Below are 19006 nucleotides of genomic sequence, written 5' to 3' on the forward strand. Positions count from 1 at the left end.
CAGGTAAATGAGGAAGGAGGAAGCCTCCGAAAGCTTGTGAATTTACCTGAGGAAGGAGGAAGCCTCCGAAAGCTTGTGAATTTAAAATAAAATTGCTGGACTATAACTTGGTGTTGTAAAATTGTTTACAATTGTCAACCCCAGTCCATCACCGGCATCTCCACATCATGAAAGCTGATAGGCTTTGATTGAGCCCAGAGACACTTGAAGTAGCAGGTCTGCTCCATGTCACAGTTGAGGGGGAGTTAGGCTGCAAGTGGCCTCTTTTTTTTTAATGTACCCACTTCTGTAACTGAATTAAAGGCTCGAGATAGTTTACGTCAAGAGGTCATAACTGAACATTCACAAAACTACAATAAATCTAATCAAGGAACTCAGAATATTTATATTTTAATAGTATCAGGTATCTAGGTGTGATTACGAGGTTACAATTTGATCGAGAAATTCAGATGGTTTATGTAAAGCGTAATGGCTAATTTGGAAACATTGGTTAGTAATTTGATTAAGTGTCTCAGCCGACATTATAAACCATAAGAAGGGATCTTGAATTTAGGGAAACATCAGGTTGCATATGAGCAATCAGACCACTTTTTTATACAAGAAATATATATTTCATTTTTGCTAGGTGCGAATGTTAAAGCAGACAGTGGCATCAAACAAGAAAAATCCAGAGTTATAAAAGGTTCTTCAGTCCATCACGCCCACTCCATCCAGAGCCCAGGTCTGATTATTCAGTTATGGACTTCCCTTACACACTACCTGTTGATCTCCATATTTTTTGTCCTCTAGATCTATGCTCATTGTCTAAGATAATTAGCTTGTTTATTCCACGTCATCCATACCTACCATTATTTTGAAGACTATTTAACTTGGACAATGATATAGGTCTAGAGAACATGTAAATTGTTTGCTTATTTCAACCTTATGTATACTTTTCATTATTTTAATCACATCTCCCCTCATCCTGCTTTTCACTGACAAAAGTAAGCTTAGTTGTTTGAGCTTTTCCTCATGCTTTAGTTCCTAAGGCCTGGAGCCATCCTGGTCACTCTTCTCTGAACCCTTTTTAATACATCTGACCCTTTTTAAGGTTGAGTGACCAAAATTACAAACGTACTCCAGAATTGCCTTCAACACTGATGAGCTGACTAGCCTTTTTTTGCTCTGTGCAGTATCACTGTGACTTGCCCAAGTACTTTATTTATCTTATTCATAACTGCCTCACACTGACCAGAAACTTTCAATGCTTAGTCTCAAATCCCTTTCCTTTTAGCAGCTGCCAAGGAGGAGACACCTTAAAGATATTTAGTTCATTTTGGTTTGTGTGTGCCAACTCCTCCTAGAATTTTCATGAGTCACCTCTTTAAGGGAGGCACTTGATTATGTCCCTGAGGGGCTAGGTTTGTTTAGCCCCCCATTTATTGACCCATTATAAAATACGACCCTTTTGTGTTATACACATGTTTACTATATGCATTTACCCCTACATTTATCCTCATTAAAATCCATCTGCTATTTCTCAGTCCATCTATATAATCGATGCAAAGTATATCTGCAAATAGCCAATCTCCTTCTTAGATGTTACCTCCCCATAGAGCTTTGTGTCATCAGCAAATTTAACAATATTACTATGGACAGTTGTTCCATTTCATTCACAAATATTATAATTAGCAGGGGTACCAGAACAGATTGCTGTGGAAGTTTATTGATTACTCTTTCCCAGGCAGCTCATTTTACATTTATCACTGTATGTGGTTGATGAGTGTTGATATTCACAATGAAGAATAAACAGCTATGATGTCGTCACTGCAAGATTATTGAGTAACAATCCACAGTTGATTGCAAGGAAATAACAGTTGGTGCATGTTGTTTATTGCAAGGTGAATATAATCAACAACTACATTTATATGTTCCATGCTGATTATTAGGATCTCATTAAAGCTTATTTAAAAAAAATCTAATTTCCAGCAAGGGCTTGCAGCAAGGGAACTAAGAATATAGATTAAAAGACGAGGTTTACAAAAACTAATAATTAGAACCAGTGGTAGTGGATGAGTTGAATCTTAAAACCAATCTGAAACTCATTCTATTCTTTAGTTGCTTGGAGGAGAAAAGATTTCTTGCCAGTTCCCATTTTCACTGCTGGGCGATGACAGTTTAGTTTATTTGCCAGTTTCATTATCATTTGTCCTTGAGTTGTTCCTTGTTTTTCTGAAAAGTTTTTGTGAAAAGAACAGTCTGAAGAGCATAAGCGGAACACCAGGTGCAGTGAATCAGACATTCAGCATTCTGTGATGGCACAGTAAAGAAACAAATAAAGGTGCAAACAACATCCAGAGAAAACAGACTAAGGAAGTAGGAAATAAAGCATTTAAAAGCTTGGTAAGAATAATTCTGTTTTAAAGGTGACCAATCAATCCACCAGTTTTAGGTAGAATTAACACAGGGAAGGTAGTACAGAAGATGTACCGCCACCTCTGGTGGGTATGTTCTGTCCCACCGGCAGGACTAACTCACCAGAGGTGGCGGTACAGTGATATACAGTCAGGAGGGAGTGGCCCTGGGAGTCCTCAACATTGTCTCTGGACCCCATGAAATCTCATGGCATCAGGTCAAACATGGGCAAGGAAACCTCCTGCTGATTACCACCTACCACCCTCCCTCAGCTGATGAATCAGTCCTCCTCCATGTTGAGCACCACTTGGATGAAGCACTGAGGGTACCAAGGGCACAGAACGTACTCTGGGTGGGGGACTTCAAAGTCCATCACCAAGAGTGGCTCGGTAGCACCACTACTGACCGAGCTGGCCGAGTACTGAAGGACATAACTGCCTGACTGGGCCTGCGGCAGGTGGTGAACGAACCAACACGACGGAAAAACCTACTTGACCTCGTCCTCACCAATCTACCTGTCGCAGATGCAACTGTCCATGACAGTATTGGTAGGAGTGACAACCGCACAGTCCTCGTGGAGACAAAGTCCCGTCTTCACACTGAGGACACCATCCAACGTATTGTGTGGCACTACCACCGTGCTAAATGGGATAGATTCAGAACAGATCTAGCACCTCAAAACTGGGCATCCATGAGGCGCTGAGGGCCATCAGCAGCAGCAGATTTGTATTCCAGCACAATTGTAACCTCATGGCCCGGCACATTCCTCACTCCACCATTATCAATAAGCCAGGGGATCAACCCTGGTTCAATGAGGAATGTAGAAGAGCATGCCAGGATCAGCACCAGGCGTACCTAAAAATGAGGTGACAACCTGGTGAAGCTACAACACATGCATGCTAAACAGCGGAAGCAACATGCTATAGACAGAGCTAAGCGATTCCACAACCAACGGATCAGATCAAAGCTCTGCAGTCCTGCCACATCCAGTTGTGAATGGTGGTGGACAATTAAACAACTAACGGGAGGTGGAGGCTCTGTAAACATCCCCATCCTCAACGATGGTGGAGTCCAGCACGTGAGTGCAAAAGACAAGGCTGAAGTGTTTGTAACCATCTTCAGCCAGAAGTGTCGAGTAGATGATCCATCTCGGCCTCCTCCCGATATCCCCACCATCACAGATTCCAGTCTTCAGCCAATTCGATTCACTCCACATGATATCAAGAAACGGCTGAATGCACTGGATACAGCAAAGGCTATGGGCCCCGACAACATCCTGGCTGTAGTGCTGAAGACTTGTGCTCCAGAACTAGCTGCGCCTCTAGCCAAGTTGTTCCAGTACAGCTACAACACTGGCATCTACCCGACAATGTGGAAAATTGCCCAGGTATGCCCTGTCCACAAAAAGCAGGACAAATCCAATCTGGCCAATTACCGCCCCATCAGTCTACTCTCGATCATCAGCAAAGTGATGGAAGGTGTCGTTGACAATGCTATCAAGTGGCACTGACTCACCAATAACCTGCTCGCCGATGCTCAGTTTGGGTTCCGCCAGGACCACTCGTCTCCAGACCTCATTACAGCCTTGGTCCAAACATGGACAAAAGAGCTGAATTCCAGAGGTGAGGTGAGAGTAACTACACTTGACATCAAGGCAGCATTTGACCAAGTACGGCACGAAGGAGCCCCAGTAAAATTAAAGTCAATGGGAATCAGGGGGAAAACTCTCCAGTGGCTGGAGTCATACCTAGCACAAAGGAAGATGGTAGTGGTTATTGGAGGCCAATCATCTCAGCCCCAGGACATTGCTGCAGGAGTTCCTCAGGGCAGTGTCCTAGGCCCAACCATCTTCAGCTGCTTCATCAATGACCTTCCCTCCATCATAAGGTCAGAAATGGGGATGTTCGCTGATGATTGCACAGTGTTCAGTTCCATTCACAACCCCTCAGATAATGAAGCAGTCCGTGCCCGCATGCAGCAAGACCTGGACAACATCCAGGCTTGGGCTCATAAGTGGCAAGTAACATTCACGCCAGACAAGTGCCGGGCAATGACCATCTCCAAAATAGAGAATCTAACCACCTCCCCTTGACATTCAACGGCATTACCATTGCAGAATCCCCCACCATCAACATCCTGGGGGTTACCATTGACCAGAAACTTAACTGGACCAGCCACATAAATACTGTGACTATATGAGCAGGTCATAGGCTGTGTATTCTGCGGCGAGTGACTCACCTCCTGACTCCCCAAAGCCTTTCCACCATCTACAAGGCACAAGTCAAGAGTGTGATGGAATACTCTCCACTAGTCTGGATGAGTGCAGCTCCAACAACACTCAAGAAGCTCAACACCATCCAGGACAATGCAGCCCGCTTGATTGGCACCCCATCCACCACCCTAAACATTCACGCCCTTCACCACCGGCACAGCGCGGCTGCAGTGTGTACCATCCACAGGATGCACTGCAGCAACTTGCCAAGGCTTCTTTGACAGCACCTCCCAAACCCGCGACCTCTACCACTTAGAAGGACAAGGGCAGCAGGCACATGGGAACAACACCGCCTGCACGTTCCCCTCCAAGTCACACACCATCCCGACTTGGAAATATATCGCCGTTCCTTCATCGTCGCTGGGTCAAAATCCTGGAACTCCCTTCCTAACAGCACTGTGGGAGAACCGTCACCACATGGACTGCAGCAGTTCAAGTAGGCAGCTCACCACCACCTTCTCAAGGGCAATTAGGGATAGGCAATAAATGCTGCCCTTGCCAGCGATGCCCACATCACATGAACGAATAAAAAAAAAATGGGGGAAATATAGGCCAAGTCAATGGTTAATATGGGGATGGAGAGATATTGAGGAATATGCTATGGTTTGATCAGTGGCTCTTTTCTGGTTTTAAAAATTACTCATGAATAAAATAAAGAAAATTAGGAGTGGGCAGCTTTCAGTTTTTCTTTACTTTGCACAGATTTTCCGATGGCTGCAGCTTTATGTCATCGAAAGACAAAGAAGCATTGGGTACAAAATAAATAAAATATTCAGGAAAATGACAAATGATCTAAAGTACTTCATTAGCTCTCCTTATGCTGTTAAAGGCATCACACTCATTTATTCAAACAGGGATCACAAATGTTTTACTTCACTCTTAAAAGCGCAAGTGGTTTTAAAACATCAAGAATAGTCACAGTGGGACTTTGTTACACAGTTAAATATCTTCTTCCACACAAGCTATAAATCTATTGCACCTGTAAATGGTGTTAGAGGCTAGATATATTTCTCAATTAAATTATAAACATACGATTATGTGTGGCTCCGTTTGGTGCTCAGATTGCACTGGCGTGGTCTTTCATCTACTGAGTGTAGGATTATTGCCGGTAGGGGATTCCAACACAGCCTATAATTATTAGTCTTGCTGGGTTAATTCTGTTGGTGCTTACAAAATTAATGAGGGTAATTTATAGAAATATTAAATAGCAGCTGGTATGTGTTAGTGTAAAAAAAATGCCATGTAAATTATTGCATTCATGGGATCTCATATAATGACTGGCAGATTTAATTACATTTTTCTTAACATTCCTGTTGAATATATTGTACAAACCCTTTAATCCGTGCAATCCCTGGATATTTTCAGTAGGTCATAATTAAGTCTATTATCTCAGAATGTTGTAGTTTCAGTTATTCTAAGTAAATAAGACTGTAATAGCCATCCCGCTGCTAAATTGGTCTGCTTTGCACCCATTTTATCCCTGAAAAAGGGACACAACGCATCCCAATTTCTACCCCTATGCATTATGGATCAGTGTTTAATTCTTCCGCTCCAGGATGGTTGAAAGTTCAGACAAGTCAAAGTTTGGTTTCAATGCTTGAGGTAACTGGTTGCTCCACAGTTAAAGGACTTTTGATCCCGTCAGTAGAACTAAAGGACTAAATTTCTTCCTTAAGTCACTTTAGATATCTGTAATTCACTTTATTATTCACAGGATACAGTTTGTATTTTCTTGAACATTAATATTAATGCAACACGCGGAAGAAATGATACGACGTAGAGAAGTAAAAGGGTAATAAGCTCGATGAGGACATTGTAATGAAGATATATACAGTCAGTTTCACAAATAGGAGAAATGTTTCACACCACACAACTGTCTGTTCTATTGATAATACTTTCAGTAGGTTTTTAACTGAAAAAAAAATATTAATAAGGATTTTGTAGTGTAGCAAACTAGCTGACGTCGGTTTGAGATGTCATAGCAGGGAGATATGTGCCAGCAGCTGGGGACCATTTCTGCCACCAGCACATGTCGGAAAACCGTGGGCAACCCACCTGTGATTGTCAGACATAGGCAGGCAATTGGGATTGTTCTTACCTGTCACCTGCATATCCAGCTATACAATGGCATCTGCCTGTCATATGATCACATTGCCCTCCATTGTGGCACGGGCAGTTTTGGGTACAGTTGATCCCAAACATGCCAAATGGGCATGGCTGTGCACATACCGATCCCTGCAACAAGGGTGAAATGAAAATCTCTGTTATATTTACATTTCTAACAGAATTCTCAACTGTTTGGTATATAAACACAATACAATAGGCATACTTTTCTGGTGAAATAGTACAGATCAAATGAATGTGCACAATATCCACCAAGCCACCTTGGTGTACATTAATTAGGAGCCTGGAGTGTAATTGACTCATTGTATAATTTCCTCAATGGATTATTTTGCATATTAAACTGATTCATTTTATTTTTAACCCCGAGTGCCAGGACAAATTTCCTCAACCCTGCAATAACGGGCACTGATCATTCCTAATGTAATGTGCACATCAATAATTGATCTGGTTGTGTCTATGATGTGACCACTAGCTGTGCTTTCCCTTATGTTTTAAACCATAACGAAAAGGTGCCATGTGTAAATTCATTTTCGTAAATTACTTCAAAGCCTAATGGTTATCTTGACCAGTTGTAAAGTGTTGATATGGAATAATGAGAATGGTGAGAATAAAAATCTGCTTCATAATATCAGGAATAAACTTATTGAACCTTTTATATTAAGTTTGTGCTTCGAGAAAGGGTGATATTCTTATCCAGTAAGACCTGTTGCAATCTAGCCTACAAGTCAAGCTGTCCAATGGGAATATTTATGGCTGTGGGGTGGGGGTGAGGGGAGGAGGAAGTATCTAGTCATGATGGTCCAGGCATCATGAGTGTGGGGTAGGCTGGAGGGACCAGCTGTTCTTTTCCTGTTTGTATGAGGTAGCTAGGCATATTAATGTCCCCAAACCATTAGCACTGTGGATTGGGGATAGTATCCTCATCCATCTGTTTTCTGATTGCTCGAAGGCCATTCCTTCCTGAATGAAGATTGTAAACCAGCTTATGAATACCCTTCATGTACATGTACTGCTCAATCCTAACCCTCAATTTGCGTAATTTGTATCACTATACAAGTCTTACCTAGTTTACATAGGTATTGACGCAGGCAAATAACCACAGATAGGACTTCAAACAGGGAGGAAAAATTAGCTGGATTTTTGGTAGCAAACAAGCTAAAAATCCAACACATAAAAAGAATAATCTTGAAAGTTGAAAATCTGAAATAAAATCTAAAAATTGCTGGAAATACAGAGCAGTTTTGATGAAATGTATCACCTGAAATGTTAATTTGTCTTTTCCTTTCAGATGCTGACTGACCTGATGTGTATTTCAAGCATTTACTGTTTTTACTTAAGAAGTCCAGGACATTAATCTAACATTACAATTGACGTTAATCTAACCTTGATTGGATGACCAATATCTCTGATAATAAGGTTGCCTTATTAAGGCAAAAGTATGGAGGAATTTTATTATTTTTTTTACATACCATCCATCCAGCCGGACAGGAGCACTCTCCGGTGATGTGGTGGCATATGCCACCATTCTGACATGGGCACCGTAACTCACACTGGGCTCCATGACTGCCAAGTGGACAACGCTCTTCACAACTGCAGATTAAGAGTAGGCAACACTGTTTGTCATTACAGCACTGAACCCAACAATACTGATTCCTGTTCAACAAAATTTTACTGAATAGGGTTGTATTCTCTTGCAAATATATCTAGTACGATGAATAACTCAGTGGGATGTAACTGGTATTGAATATGACAGCGTGCATTTGCTCCACTATAAAATTCGTAACAAGAAGAATTTTCTGTCTGCTGTAATATTAACACCAGGCTGTTTTGTGCATGGCGATACTTTTAGTGTGATCACAGGATTAGAGAGAGAGAAAAAGAGGAGAAAGAAAGAAAGAAAAGCTTGCATTTATATAGCTCCTTTCACGACTCCAGGATGCGCAATGAACTACTTTGGAAGTGTAGTCACTGTTGTAATGTAGAAAAACACTAACTGAACCAGTAAGTAAGGGGCATTCTTGTCTAAAGTAAGCCAGCATGTTATTTTCTGCATTTTACCCTTGTTAAAACCATGCATCATAACACACTGGAAGACGCTTATAACATTTTTTACACTGTCAGATTAGTAACAAGCTTGCGCTTAGTGTTTTATGATGCTATATATTCTATCCGATTGAATCAGCCTTGGAACTCAGTTTCAGCAATACATGATGTTATATGTTATTGTTAAGGACAGGATACATAAGAAAATCAGAAAGAGAAAAAGCCCTCTGGACCATTTTTATATCACAGATTCTTCCTCGTTTATTTAATCTCCTTTGGTAGTAGAATACCCAAAGCTTCCAAGAGTGGAAAACTCTTGAAAGGCGATTGAGTGATATATGAACCCTACATTATTACCCAAATCTGACCAGTTGCATTCCACACACTCGATTTCCATGGTCCCAACAGGAAAAGTCATAGGTGGTCAAATCTGTTTAGGCCTGTTTTTGGGCATGTAATGGTTGGTGCTCAGAGCGCGCGGCACAAGTCGGAGGCCCAAGGCTCATCCAAAATTGGGCCTTGGGCCTCATCGACATAATTCCAGCGAGCTGAGAACGCCAATTGGGCATCGTGATGCAGCTTGCCGGTTTCGAGGATACCAGTTTGGGCCGTTTGTGACACCGACGGTGGACCTCAGGTAGGTCCTGGGATGGTGGTGGTGGGGGGGGGGGGGGGGCCGGGGAAGAGAATGGGACCATATTAAGGTAAGTTAAAATTTAAAAGCTTACCTTTTTATTGGCAGCCTCCAGCAGTCCCTTTAAGGAGTGCCGGTTAGGCTGCAGAAGAACCTGAAAAACTGAGAGAAGCAAGCGTAGTGCATCTGCTCAGTCCTGACGCATTTCGGAGTGAGATTGTGAAACAGGTGTTAGGCCACTAATGCATATGCAAGGGGCCTAACATTAGTTTTACGTGGCCGCCAGGGACGCCTATATTTTGCCGCAGTCAATCTGGTGTCAGACATACTTCAGGCTCCATTCGGGCATGGGACATAGCCCCGCGAAATTGATGCTTTTACCCCTTTCTGTACCTGACAAAGGGGTGCCACAGGGTCCAATCTCACCCCCACTAGTTTACAAATTAAGTTTTAATCAGTTTGTACATCTGGTTTAGCACCTGCTTACTGTTTAATGGCTCAAATATTTCAACGGCAATGTACACTAAGCTCCTATATGCAGCCAACGCTCCATGCAAGCTTTTTACAAAATGACTCTGGTCACATATCTATGTATATAGTACAGGAAGAACAACTCTAATTTTATTATGTTGTTGGACCAATGACACTTATTTTGACATTTGTTGTCATCTCGTGGTTCTGTTGCGTTATTTTGCTGCTTTTATTTTGAGGCCGATGGTAAGCAGTGACGTCCAAGCACAAACATGAAGGAATGCCTGAAGGCTGGTCTCTAATGAGTAACAATACATTCACATATGATACATGTGAACATCTTTCTACAGGAGAGACACTAGTCTACAGGAAAGACCTAACCCATGGGACTTGGGTTCCTCAGAATCATGCATAATGCTTTGTCTTCAATGAGCTAGAGATTCTCTGTGAGTTTCTCCAGTGCTACCAAAAAGTGGGAGCTTTTTGTTAAAAATTCTGTTCCCTGCTCCACCACAAAGTAGCATTTGACCATTCCTCTCCCCTTCCCCTCCTCACCTCTCTCCCTCCTTCACCCCTGTCTTGTCCCTCAACACCCATCTCCCCTCAACCCTATCGCTGGCGTTCTTCCTATTCCTGTCCCCCCGACCCCATCCCTGCCCCCCATCCCTGGCCTCCTTCCCATTCCTGTCCCCGCTCTCCTCATCCCTCTCATCAAATCTCCCTCCCCATTCTCTGTCTCCCTTCCTTATCCTGCTATCTCCACCTTCTTCATTTCCCTTCCTTCGACTCCCTCACTCTTCCTCTCTATTTATTTCCCCCTCCCATCTTCTTCACTCCTCCCCCACCTTGTTCAGTTATTCCTCCCCCACCTTCTAACCCTGTTTGACCCGATCACTGCACTTGGTCTTGGCTCCAGTGAAGATTGACTAGTGCATCAACATTGCACTTAAAGTCTACATATAATCAAAACATAATCCCAAATTGTAATTTGGAACTGTGGAAAACATGGGGGGAAATATATATAGAAAACTTTGATTTGCACTTACAAGGCACTGGTGTAACCTGGAGAACAATGGCATTCTCCAGTCTCGTGATCACACGTGGCTCCGTTTTGGCATTGACACTTATACTGACATCCTTTGCCGTAAGTCCCATGGTCACAGGGTTCTTCACAACGCCATCCCTCATATCCATCAGCACAGACACAGGCCCCAGTGATGGGATTACACCGTGCTCTGTTTTGACATTGGCAGGGGTTACTGCAGTGTGGTCCCCAGTGTTCACTGTCACAGCCTGTGTGTGGGGAAAATCACATTGAAATAGCAAGGGCTACATTATTATGACAACTTATGTGACTGGGTAGTGCAATGAAATTCTAATATACTGCATTCACATGGTACCTTCCCCCCATCTCAGTCAGGTCACCAACCAAAAGTGAGAAACTGAAGAGCTTTTACAACTTGAAGAAAGGGAAAAACAAATCAGAAGATGGGTCAACTAAATTGCTTTCACACATTTCCAAGTTACCAATTTTTCAGAAGGATTGGAAGAAGGTCGTCTGCTTAAACTTTTCAATTAAAAACGGGAGAGTGATACACTGAAAAGCAAGTGAGAGAATCTTATCGCATCTCCACCATATGGTAGATGAGGTACTGCCGGTCTCGGTTTCTATTGCTGGCAACAAAGAATGTCCAAAGATAATATTATGACAGCACAAGCACTGTGCACAGTCTCAGAAATCTCTTGCAGCCCTTCACTCTCCCCCGCATGCTAATACTCATACTCATTTAACCACCTCCGAGGGAGGGAAGGCTGAGTGAACCCTGTCAGCAGTCACCAGTTCAGCGCTTGAGGTGCCTGGCACTACCCAGAGTGACATTTGTTAATATATATTTATAATTATATAAATTCATATATGAGGGTGGGGATTAATTGAAAATTTCAAAGCTGGGATTTCTAGATTTTTGTTAGGCAAGGGTATTAAGGATTACAGAACCAAGACGGATAAATAGAGTTAAGCTACACATCAGTCACGATCTAACTGATTGACGGCACAGGCTCGAGGGGCTGAGTGCCCTCCTCCTGTTCCTATGTTCCTGTAGCGGCCAAAACCTTGGTGCTCCTATTAACAAACTGGTAACACATAAAACTGCTTTTAGTCCTCGGATGCAACAGTGGGGAAACTGATCCATCCACAGCAAAGACGAGACTCATCTCATGAACCAAAAAAACAAAGTACGCAGTAATTTCATTTGGTACCAATGCAATCCTCAATAATGATTTTTGAGAAATATGATTTCCTGTTCAATATTTAAACAGTTTGAGTCACACACAGCTTTTGTGGTCAGCAAAATAAAAATAAAGCCATAAGTTGGCAAGTTTTTTGTGCGTAAAATGCAACACAAAAGATGTTTTATTTCCATAGCTCTGTATTTGTAAACTTGTATTACAGATCATAAGGTTCTTAATACAATAAATGCTTGTGTATAGATGAAAAGAATACAGTACTCAATCCATTACATTTTAGGGTTTTTGGGTAAACAAATAACAAAGAATGAGCATCAGTCCATACTGAGAACAGTTTGTGCGGGAGCAATGATTTACACAGTGTGTGTCTTGCTTTATGAAGGGCCTGAATCTCCAGGATAAGTGATCAGAATAGTCACCCATTTGGTTTTGGAACTTTTAATTTTCATACAATTATTTAATATACAATTTATCTGATTATGATAGGCATAAAACAGATAGGCAGGGACAACTTAACATGTCATAACACAAATGGAAGTCTTCATTCTTATTGCACTATGAGCATAGCTCTGGCCAGCTAATCATTTCCCATTTACACCACTTCTGTTTTATAGGATGCTGCAATCCAAACTGAGGTATCTCTCTGCAGCCCAATCGACTCTCACTCTCTCACTCTCCTTGTATCTCACACACGTTTGCACCTTGCCTAGAGATTGGTCCATGCAACGCCTTTTTTTTTTAGGCGCTACCCGAACTACTAAGGCCCCAATATGGCAGGCAGGAAATGTGCACACATTTCTGGCTTGAAGTGCACCACCCGCCATATTGGGTAAGGACAAAAAATATGCATCCTTGACCCACGCCTGAATCAGGCGTTACACCCCTTATTTGAATATGCAAAGGACCTAATGCCTGTTTGAGGTCCCCTCCCTGAAACTGGTTTCCCCTGAGGCAGCCAGCACCATTACCACTCAGGGACACCCAGGCCTAGGGATCGCCTGCTAGGTCCAACCAAGAAGGTAAGTAACTTAACTGAATGTGGAGCCCACATTAAAGGAACTAATCACTGCCACTCCCTCCCCCTGCCTTCCCCCACTCCCAGCCAAGACCCCAGATCTCCTGGACCCGACCCCCGATCTCTTGTCCCCGACCCCCAATTTACCTGCCCCTCAATCCCTGGACCCCCAATTTTTGGACCCCCAGCTCCGCGTTCTGCAAATCACCTGGAAATTTAAGCGTAATTGGGTTTGTGTTGCTGTTGCTGAGTGGGATTGGGGTGGGAAGGATGTAAGATAGCTTATCATGGAGGATGACAGGCATATGGTGGATGGATGGACTTTTTTCCCTGTTGGAAATGTTTTATCTGAGCTGTTTTATCGCTGATTTAATGTTTGATGCAGACAATGGATGCCAATAACATGCAGCTAGTGGGACAATTTCAGAAATAAGTCATTTAGTTGACGGTACAGCTTGTGTGGGTTTGAGCAGAAGATAAACCCTTTCCCTATGGGACATGGACCTGCTGTACATCTACAAGGCCAAGTCACAGACTGCTATGGCTACTTTCTGAGGTATCCTGCCTCTGCAGACACTCTGTTATTTTGTGGGGGATTCTCTCAGTATCTCTCTGCCCCCTGTATGGGGTGCCTCAATGTTAGGAAAGTCACAGTGGAAAATCTGGATGAATCTGTGTTTTGGGCACCGTGTCGAAAATGTTGGTTGGGCCTTAATGAGGATGAAGCGGCCATCTTATCCAGAGATAGTCAGCTCAGGCAAGAAGGATGAGTGATCAGAATAGTCACCCATTTGGTTTTGGTCTTGAATGAGGCAGTTAGTTGATCCACTTAGCCCTGTGTGGAACTTTTAATTTTCAGACAATTATTTATTATGCAATTTATCTGATTATGATAGGCATAAAACAGATAAGCAGGGACAGCTTAACATGCTACAATACAAATGGAAGTCTTCATTCTTATCGCATTATGAGCATAGCTCCAGCCAGCTAATCATTGACACTTCTCCCTGTGATTACAGATTATTTTTGCTCAGATGAATCGTGTACTGTGACTGGATGTTGTAGTAGATTAGCAGACTGGCCTTTCACCTTGGTAATGCGGGTTCAAATCCAGCTCAGACTGATGAATGAAAGTCTCCCCATCTCTGTCTACTTGCTGACATGAGCCTGGGTCAGTCTCAATCTGGTCCTGTTGAGTACAAGGACACAGCACCAAATTTCACACAACGTGGCAGTAATTTTGTAAGTTTGACACAAAGCTCACAATGTGCAGCAGTGAATCTTTGTTCTGTTTTGGAAAGCTTTATCTTTCATCCAAGTTGTTTTATAGCTGACTTGATGTTTGATGCAGACAATGGATGCCAAAAGTGGAAAATGTTCTTCCGCTTCTCAGAGCTGTCATCCTTCACTTTGATCAGCACAAAAAACATTCACCAAAAATCTAAATTAAGAAAAAGAATATAACCCCACCGGACAGCTGAACATTGAAACCATCTAAAGGATGGGAAAGAAAAACCTGTTTGACTGACAGTCAAGAATCATCCAATCGGGTAATGAAGAGTCTGTTCACTTTCCAATTGGGTCGGGAAGGCGGTGCACCACAAGGATGGACATATTGGGTGACCAACGGGGGCTGGCAGTTGGAGGTCATGTGATGAAACCTCCAGGAATACATCCAGCCAGAGTTGGAAACCATAAGTAGGTTGGGGTTCTAACATATGCCATCGTGTACCTCTGCCTAACCAATTTTAAATATCCCTTTCCTACTTTTGAAAAGTCAAGGAGAGGTTTCCGGTAAGCAGACTCACTACACATGAATGCATTTTGGAGAATCAAGTCTTAGTTTTATGGCCTCTCTCCTATTGGTGCTCCTACCTACTGGGGCTCCACACTTGAACTTATCCTTGTAAACAAAGCTTAATGATTTAACTGATGAGTGAGGCCATATTTTCCTCTGTTTGCTAAATTAATCAATAAAGTAGGTTTGTGTAAACAGTAGTTGAATATTGATAGAAGGAGCTGATGAACTATTTGTTCATAGGTAGCACTCGGAGGCGTGCTCCTTTTAAAAACAGGCTGAGGGACATTTGTGAAAAAGAAAGCTTTTTGCTTGCTAAGGCCGTGTTAAAAGGTCAATCATGAGAAATTCATGGAGAATTATGTTGGGGATTCTAAAGGAGGGTCAGGTGCATACATTTTTAGCTGTGCACTGACCACTGCTTTGATCTAGAGTGATTTCAGAATAGGAAATGATAATGTTAAAATAGACAGTTATATGTCAACATTTTGAAAAGAAAAATGTAATTAGATAGAACACAGTTGGTATGAGTAAAACATCCTAATTTTTTCCCTATCCTAGTGATTGAAGGTATTTTTAAGATTTGAAAAAGCAATTAAGGATAATTAAACTTTAATTTGAAAATTACAGAACTTGTTGATATTGATGGGTAGTAGTAAGAGATGACTATGTAGTTATATGATTCATTTATCATAGAAATGGTTCTGCACTATGTATTAATCAAAGCACGTCAATCCCTAGCTCAGAAATCTGTGAAAACATGAAAGTAAAGGGCCAATAATTCAAATATTCCCAAGTTAGCAGATTCAATATTGTTCTTAAATTGGCTTGGGGTGAATAAGTCAATGTGATGGCAGTATTAAACCAGAGAAAGTGCTGTGTCAAACTGTTACTAAAGTCACAGGCTAACAAAATTGCTGCAGGTAGCAACTTTTTGATGTAATATCAAATATTAGCATATCCGGATACATTTTTATTTTCTTTTAATTTTCATTCAGATTTAGTTAAGAACTTGTTTTATTTTTTACTGAGTGCAGCTTGGACATTCATAGTCCATTCGCACACTTTCAGTCAGTAGCTTACGTTTCTTGGACCCGCACTCATATTTGGTCCAGACCGATGGGATGAAAATCTTCACCTCCAATGGCTGCAAAAGTCTGTGGTAAAGTGAGTTTAGAATAGCTTCAACCAAGTTCCTAATGAGAGTTAGCGCAAAAAAACTATCCGTAATTCAGTATAAATCACCTGAAGAGGCCATGGGAATGGCCACCGGGGAAGTAGAAGTGTCGCATGAGATAGATTGTCCCGCTGAGCGGTGTGAAACAAGCGCCCAGGGAGCTCACCGGCTTTGGGCCACTGCAATATTGGGCAGCCTGGCCTGCCTCCGGGCTGGAAGAAGGTAGGTGTGGGCTTGGCGGGGGAGGACCTGGTGCGGCTGAGGCCAAGGTTGCTTTTGTGAGATCGGAGGAGAACTCCTGCGTCTCCCGGGTTCCACAAAAATAAATTAAAACTTGCCTGCTGGGCTCCTCTTTGGCTGGACCACCAGATGATACTGGGCGTAGCCTGTTCAGTTTCAACGAATAACCAGGCTTCGACAGATTGAACACTTACACTAAGGATACAGATAGAAGGGGATACTATAAAGAAGGAAACAAGTTAAGGGTGAGGGGACCTTTGGCCTCTCACCGCTTTCCCTTGGAAGTCACAAGTGGGAGTGAGGGAAAAGTGGATGGAAGATTAAAGGTGAAATGAGTGACAAGGGAGTGACATGAAAGGAGGATACAAAGGCTGAGCAGATGGTTTAAAGGGGAATAAGCAGTGGTATTGATGGGAGTGACTAAGGATAACTTTGGAATTAACAGGGTGGTAGGAAAGTGAGGTGATGGGGTAAACGATGTGATGGGAGCGAGGAGGTACGGGGAAAGCATAAGGGATGGGTGGAGGGGATGGAAAGGGAGTCACAGAGTTGCATCCCTCAGCAGCTACTTTCTTAACCGTGAGCTAGGCCATGGGAGATTCACTAGTATAATACATTCAATATATAATTAAACATTTTGTGTCCTGTGTCACACCTATTTCCTGTCACATTTCAGTGTATCCTCTGACTCACCAGGAGAAATGCCACAAGAGATCTACCAACAGACATTAGCCCAAGGAGTTACTGGTGTGATGTGATTAGTGGACCTGAAGGAATAACTCACTGAGCACATCAAGTCACAAATGCTTACAATGTATACTCCACAAGTTGTACAAATATAATACAGTTGAATGATAGTGAAATATATAACTAGCTTTGCCATGGAGTGTTCGTGCTGAAATCAGGGTTTTTACAAGCTGCAAGTAAAAGCAGCTAATTTGCAAATTGTTTTAATACAGCTCAGTGTATCAATCATTTAATGAGACTGAAGAAACAGAGAAAACACTCCACAGAAATATATTTTGAACAGCTGTGATTGGACTTGCAAAATGTGCTGCTGAGTTTTGGTGATATTTGGCAGTGGATTAACTATATTTGCTCTGCTGAGCATTAAAAACAGAATAAATCACTGATTTTTTTATGCTTGATCAGGTTTTTCTATTGAAATTTTAAGCTTGGATCAGGAATCTTACACAAAAACAGTGAATAAGGAGGTTGACTGTCCATTGGAATTCTTTCCTTTGGTCAGAACTAAATACGGGTCAGGTTTGCATTTAAATGGGGCTGACTATAACCAACCGGCCACACCATTTATACTCTGGATTTCCTATGACTTGGCATGACTGTATTTGGATTTAAAAATGTAATGATTGTAATGTGTGATTCCTAATCCCACGCCACTGAATTTCCTGACATTGGCCATACCATCAGGGGAAGATTATCATCAAAGGGAGTGAGACACTTCTTTAGAGGAAGGGAAGGGAAATAAAAATAAGATTGTGAGCTTAGCTGGGCAACTGTCCATGGCTGTCACTAATCTCCAAGTGACCAACTACAAGAATGGCAGTTGCAGATGATGGGAGCAGCTTCCATTCTCCCTTCTTGTCCAGGGATCAGCACAGGAAGATCCAACTGCACAGCCAGGTAGGCAAAATCTGGGAACTCATTGTATACAAATCCTGCATCCTACCCTCCAGTGGTACAATACATTCTTATATTATTGAACTGAACGGCAGCGCCCACTGACAGATGGTTTGATAAAGCATCTTAGTAACTGTCTACTAGCAGTAAACTTTCTGAAAGACTGATCTCAGCTGAGGAAACACTAGGGATGGCACAATCGGCCTGTGCTAGAGATGGGGAAATTCACCCAGAGTTCGTGTTCCTGTTTATTAGCCATTGGTCGCTGCTGGAAGAGCTGTGTGTGTGTCAGACAAGGACAGAATTGGGGGTTAGCTGTGATGCCCTCTATGGAACAATAGAAGAAGAAAGACTTGTATTTATATAGCGTCTTTCACAACCTCAGGATTTCCCGATGCGCTTTACAGCCAATGAAGTACTTTTGAAGTGTACTCACTGTCATAATGTAGGAAAGTTTAGAAGAATGAGAGGTGATCTCATTGAAGGGCTTGATAGGGTAGATGTTGAGGGGCTGTTTCCCCTGGCTGGAGTGGGACTTGAACCCATGACCTTTGACTCAGAAGCGAGAGTGCTACCCATTGAGCCACAGCTGACACACCTCACTGACTATGTTCACATAGGAAGAATAAAATTAGATCAGGCACTGAAGGATCGCTGGTGGCCATTATACTGTATCTTATGTGTTCAATTTTAACAGGAGGTGGGATCAGTGCATGGGTGGCTCAAAGGCACTTTAAAGTCAGGAATGATTTACATAACGCTTGTCAGCCTCCTGCCCAAACCCATCACCTGACCACACAGAACTCAAGACAATCTGCCTATATTTTCCTCCCAATTTTCTCAACAACTCCAACTACAAAAGTTCAAGAGGTCTGATATACAATAATCCCACTCCTACCTGCACTCAATATGGTTTATGCATTCTGAGTTCATATACTACATTAATCGCA

The 19006-nt window shown here is 42.3% G+C and overlaps 1 protein-coding gene across 4 annotated transcripts in view; it reads right to left on the reverse strand.

Moving 5' to 3' along the window:
- The window catches only part of megf11 (multiple EGF-like-domains 11), a 306970-nt gene that overhangs the window by 86444 nt on the left and 201520 nt on the right, over positions 1-19006 (reverse strand). For all 4 annotated transcript variants that reach the window (XM_067971262.1, XM_067971264.1, XM_067971261.1 and 1 more), the window contains 3 exons: positions 10985-11231; positions 8260-8380; positions 6765-6901 (listed from right to left, as the gene is read on the reverse strand). In XM_067971262.1, the coding sequence (XP_067827363.1) occupies positions 6765-6901; positions 8260-8380; positions 10985-11231 (505 nt within the window). The remainder of the gene's footprint in view (positions 1-6764; positions 6902-8259; positions 8381-10984; positions 11232-19006) is intronic.

The sequence above is a fragment of the Heptranchias perlo genome, chromosome 34 (genome assembly GCF_035084215.1).
Source record: "Heptranchias perlo isolate sHepPer1 chromosome 34, sHepPer1.hap1, whole genome shotgun sequence".
NCBI lineage: Eukaryota > Metazoa > Chordata > Chondrichthyes > Hexanchiformes > Hexanchidae > Heptranchias > Heptranchias perlo.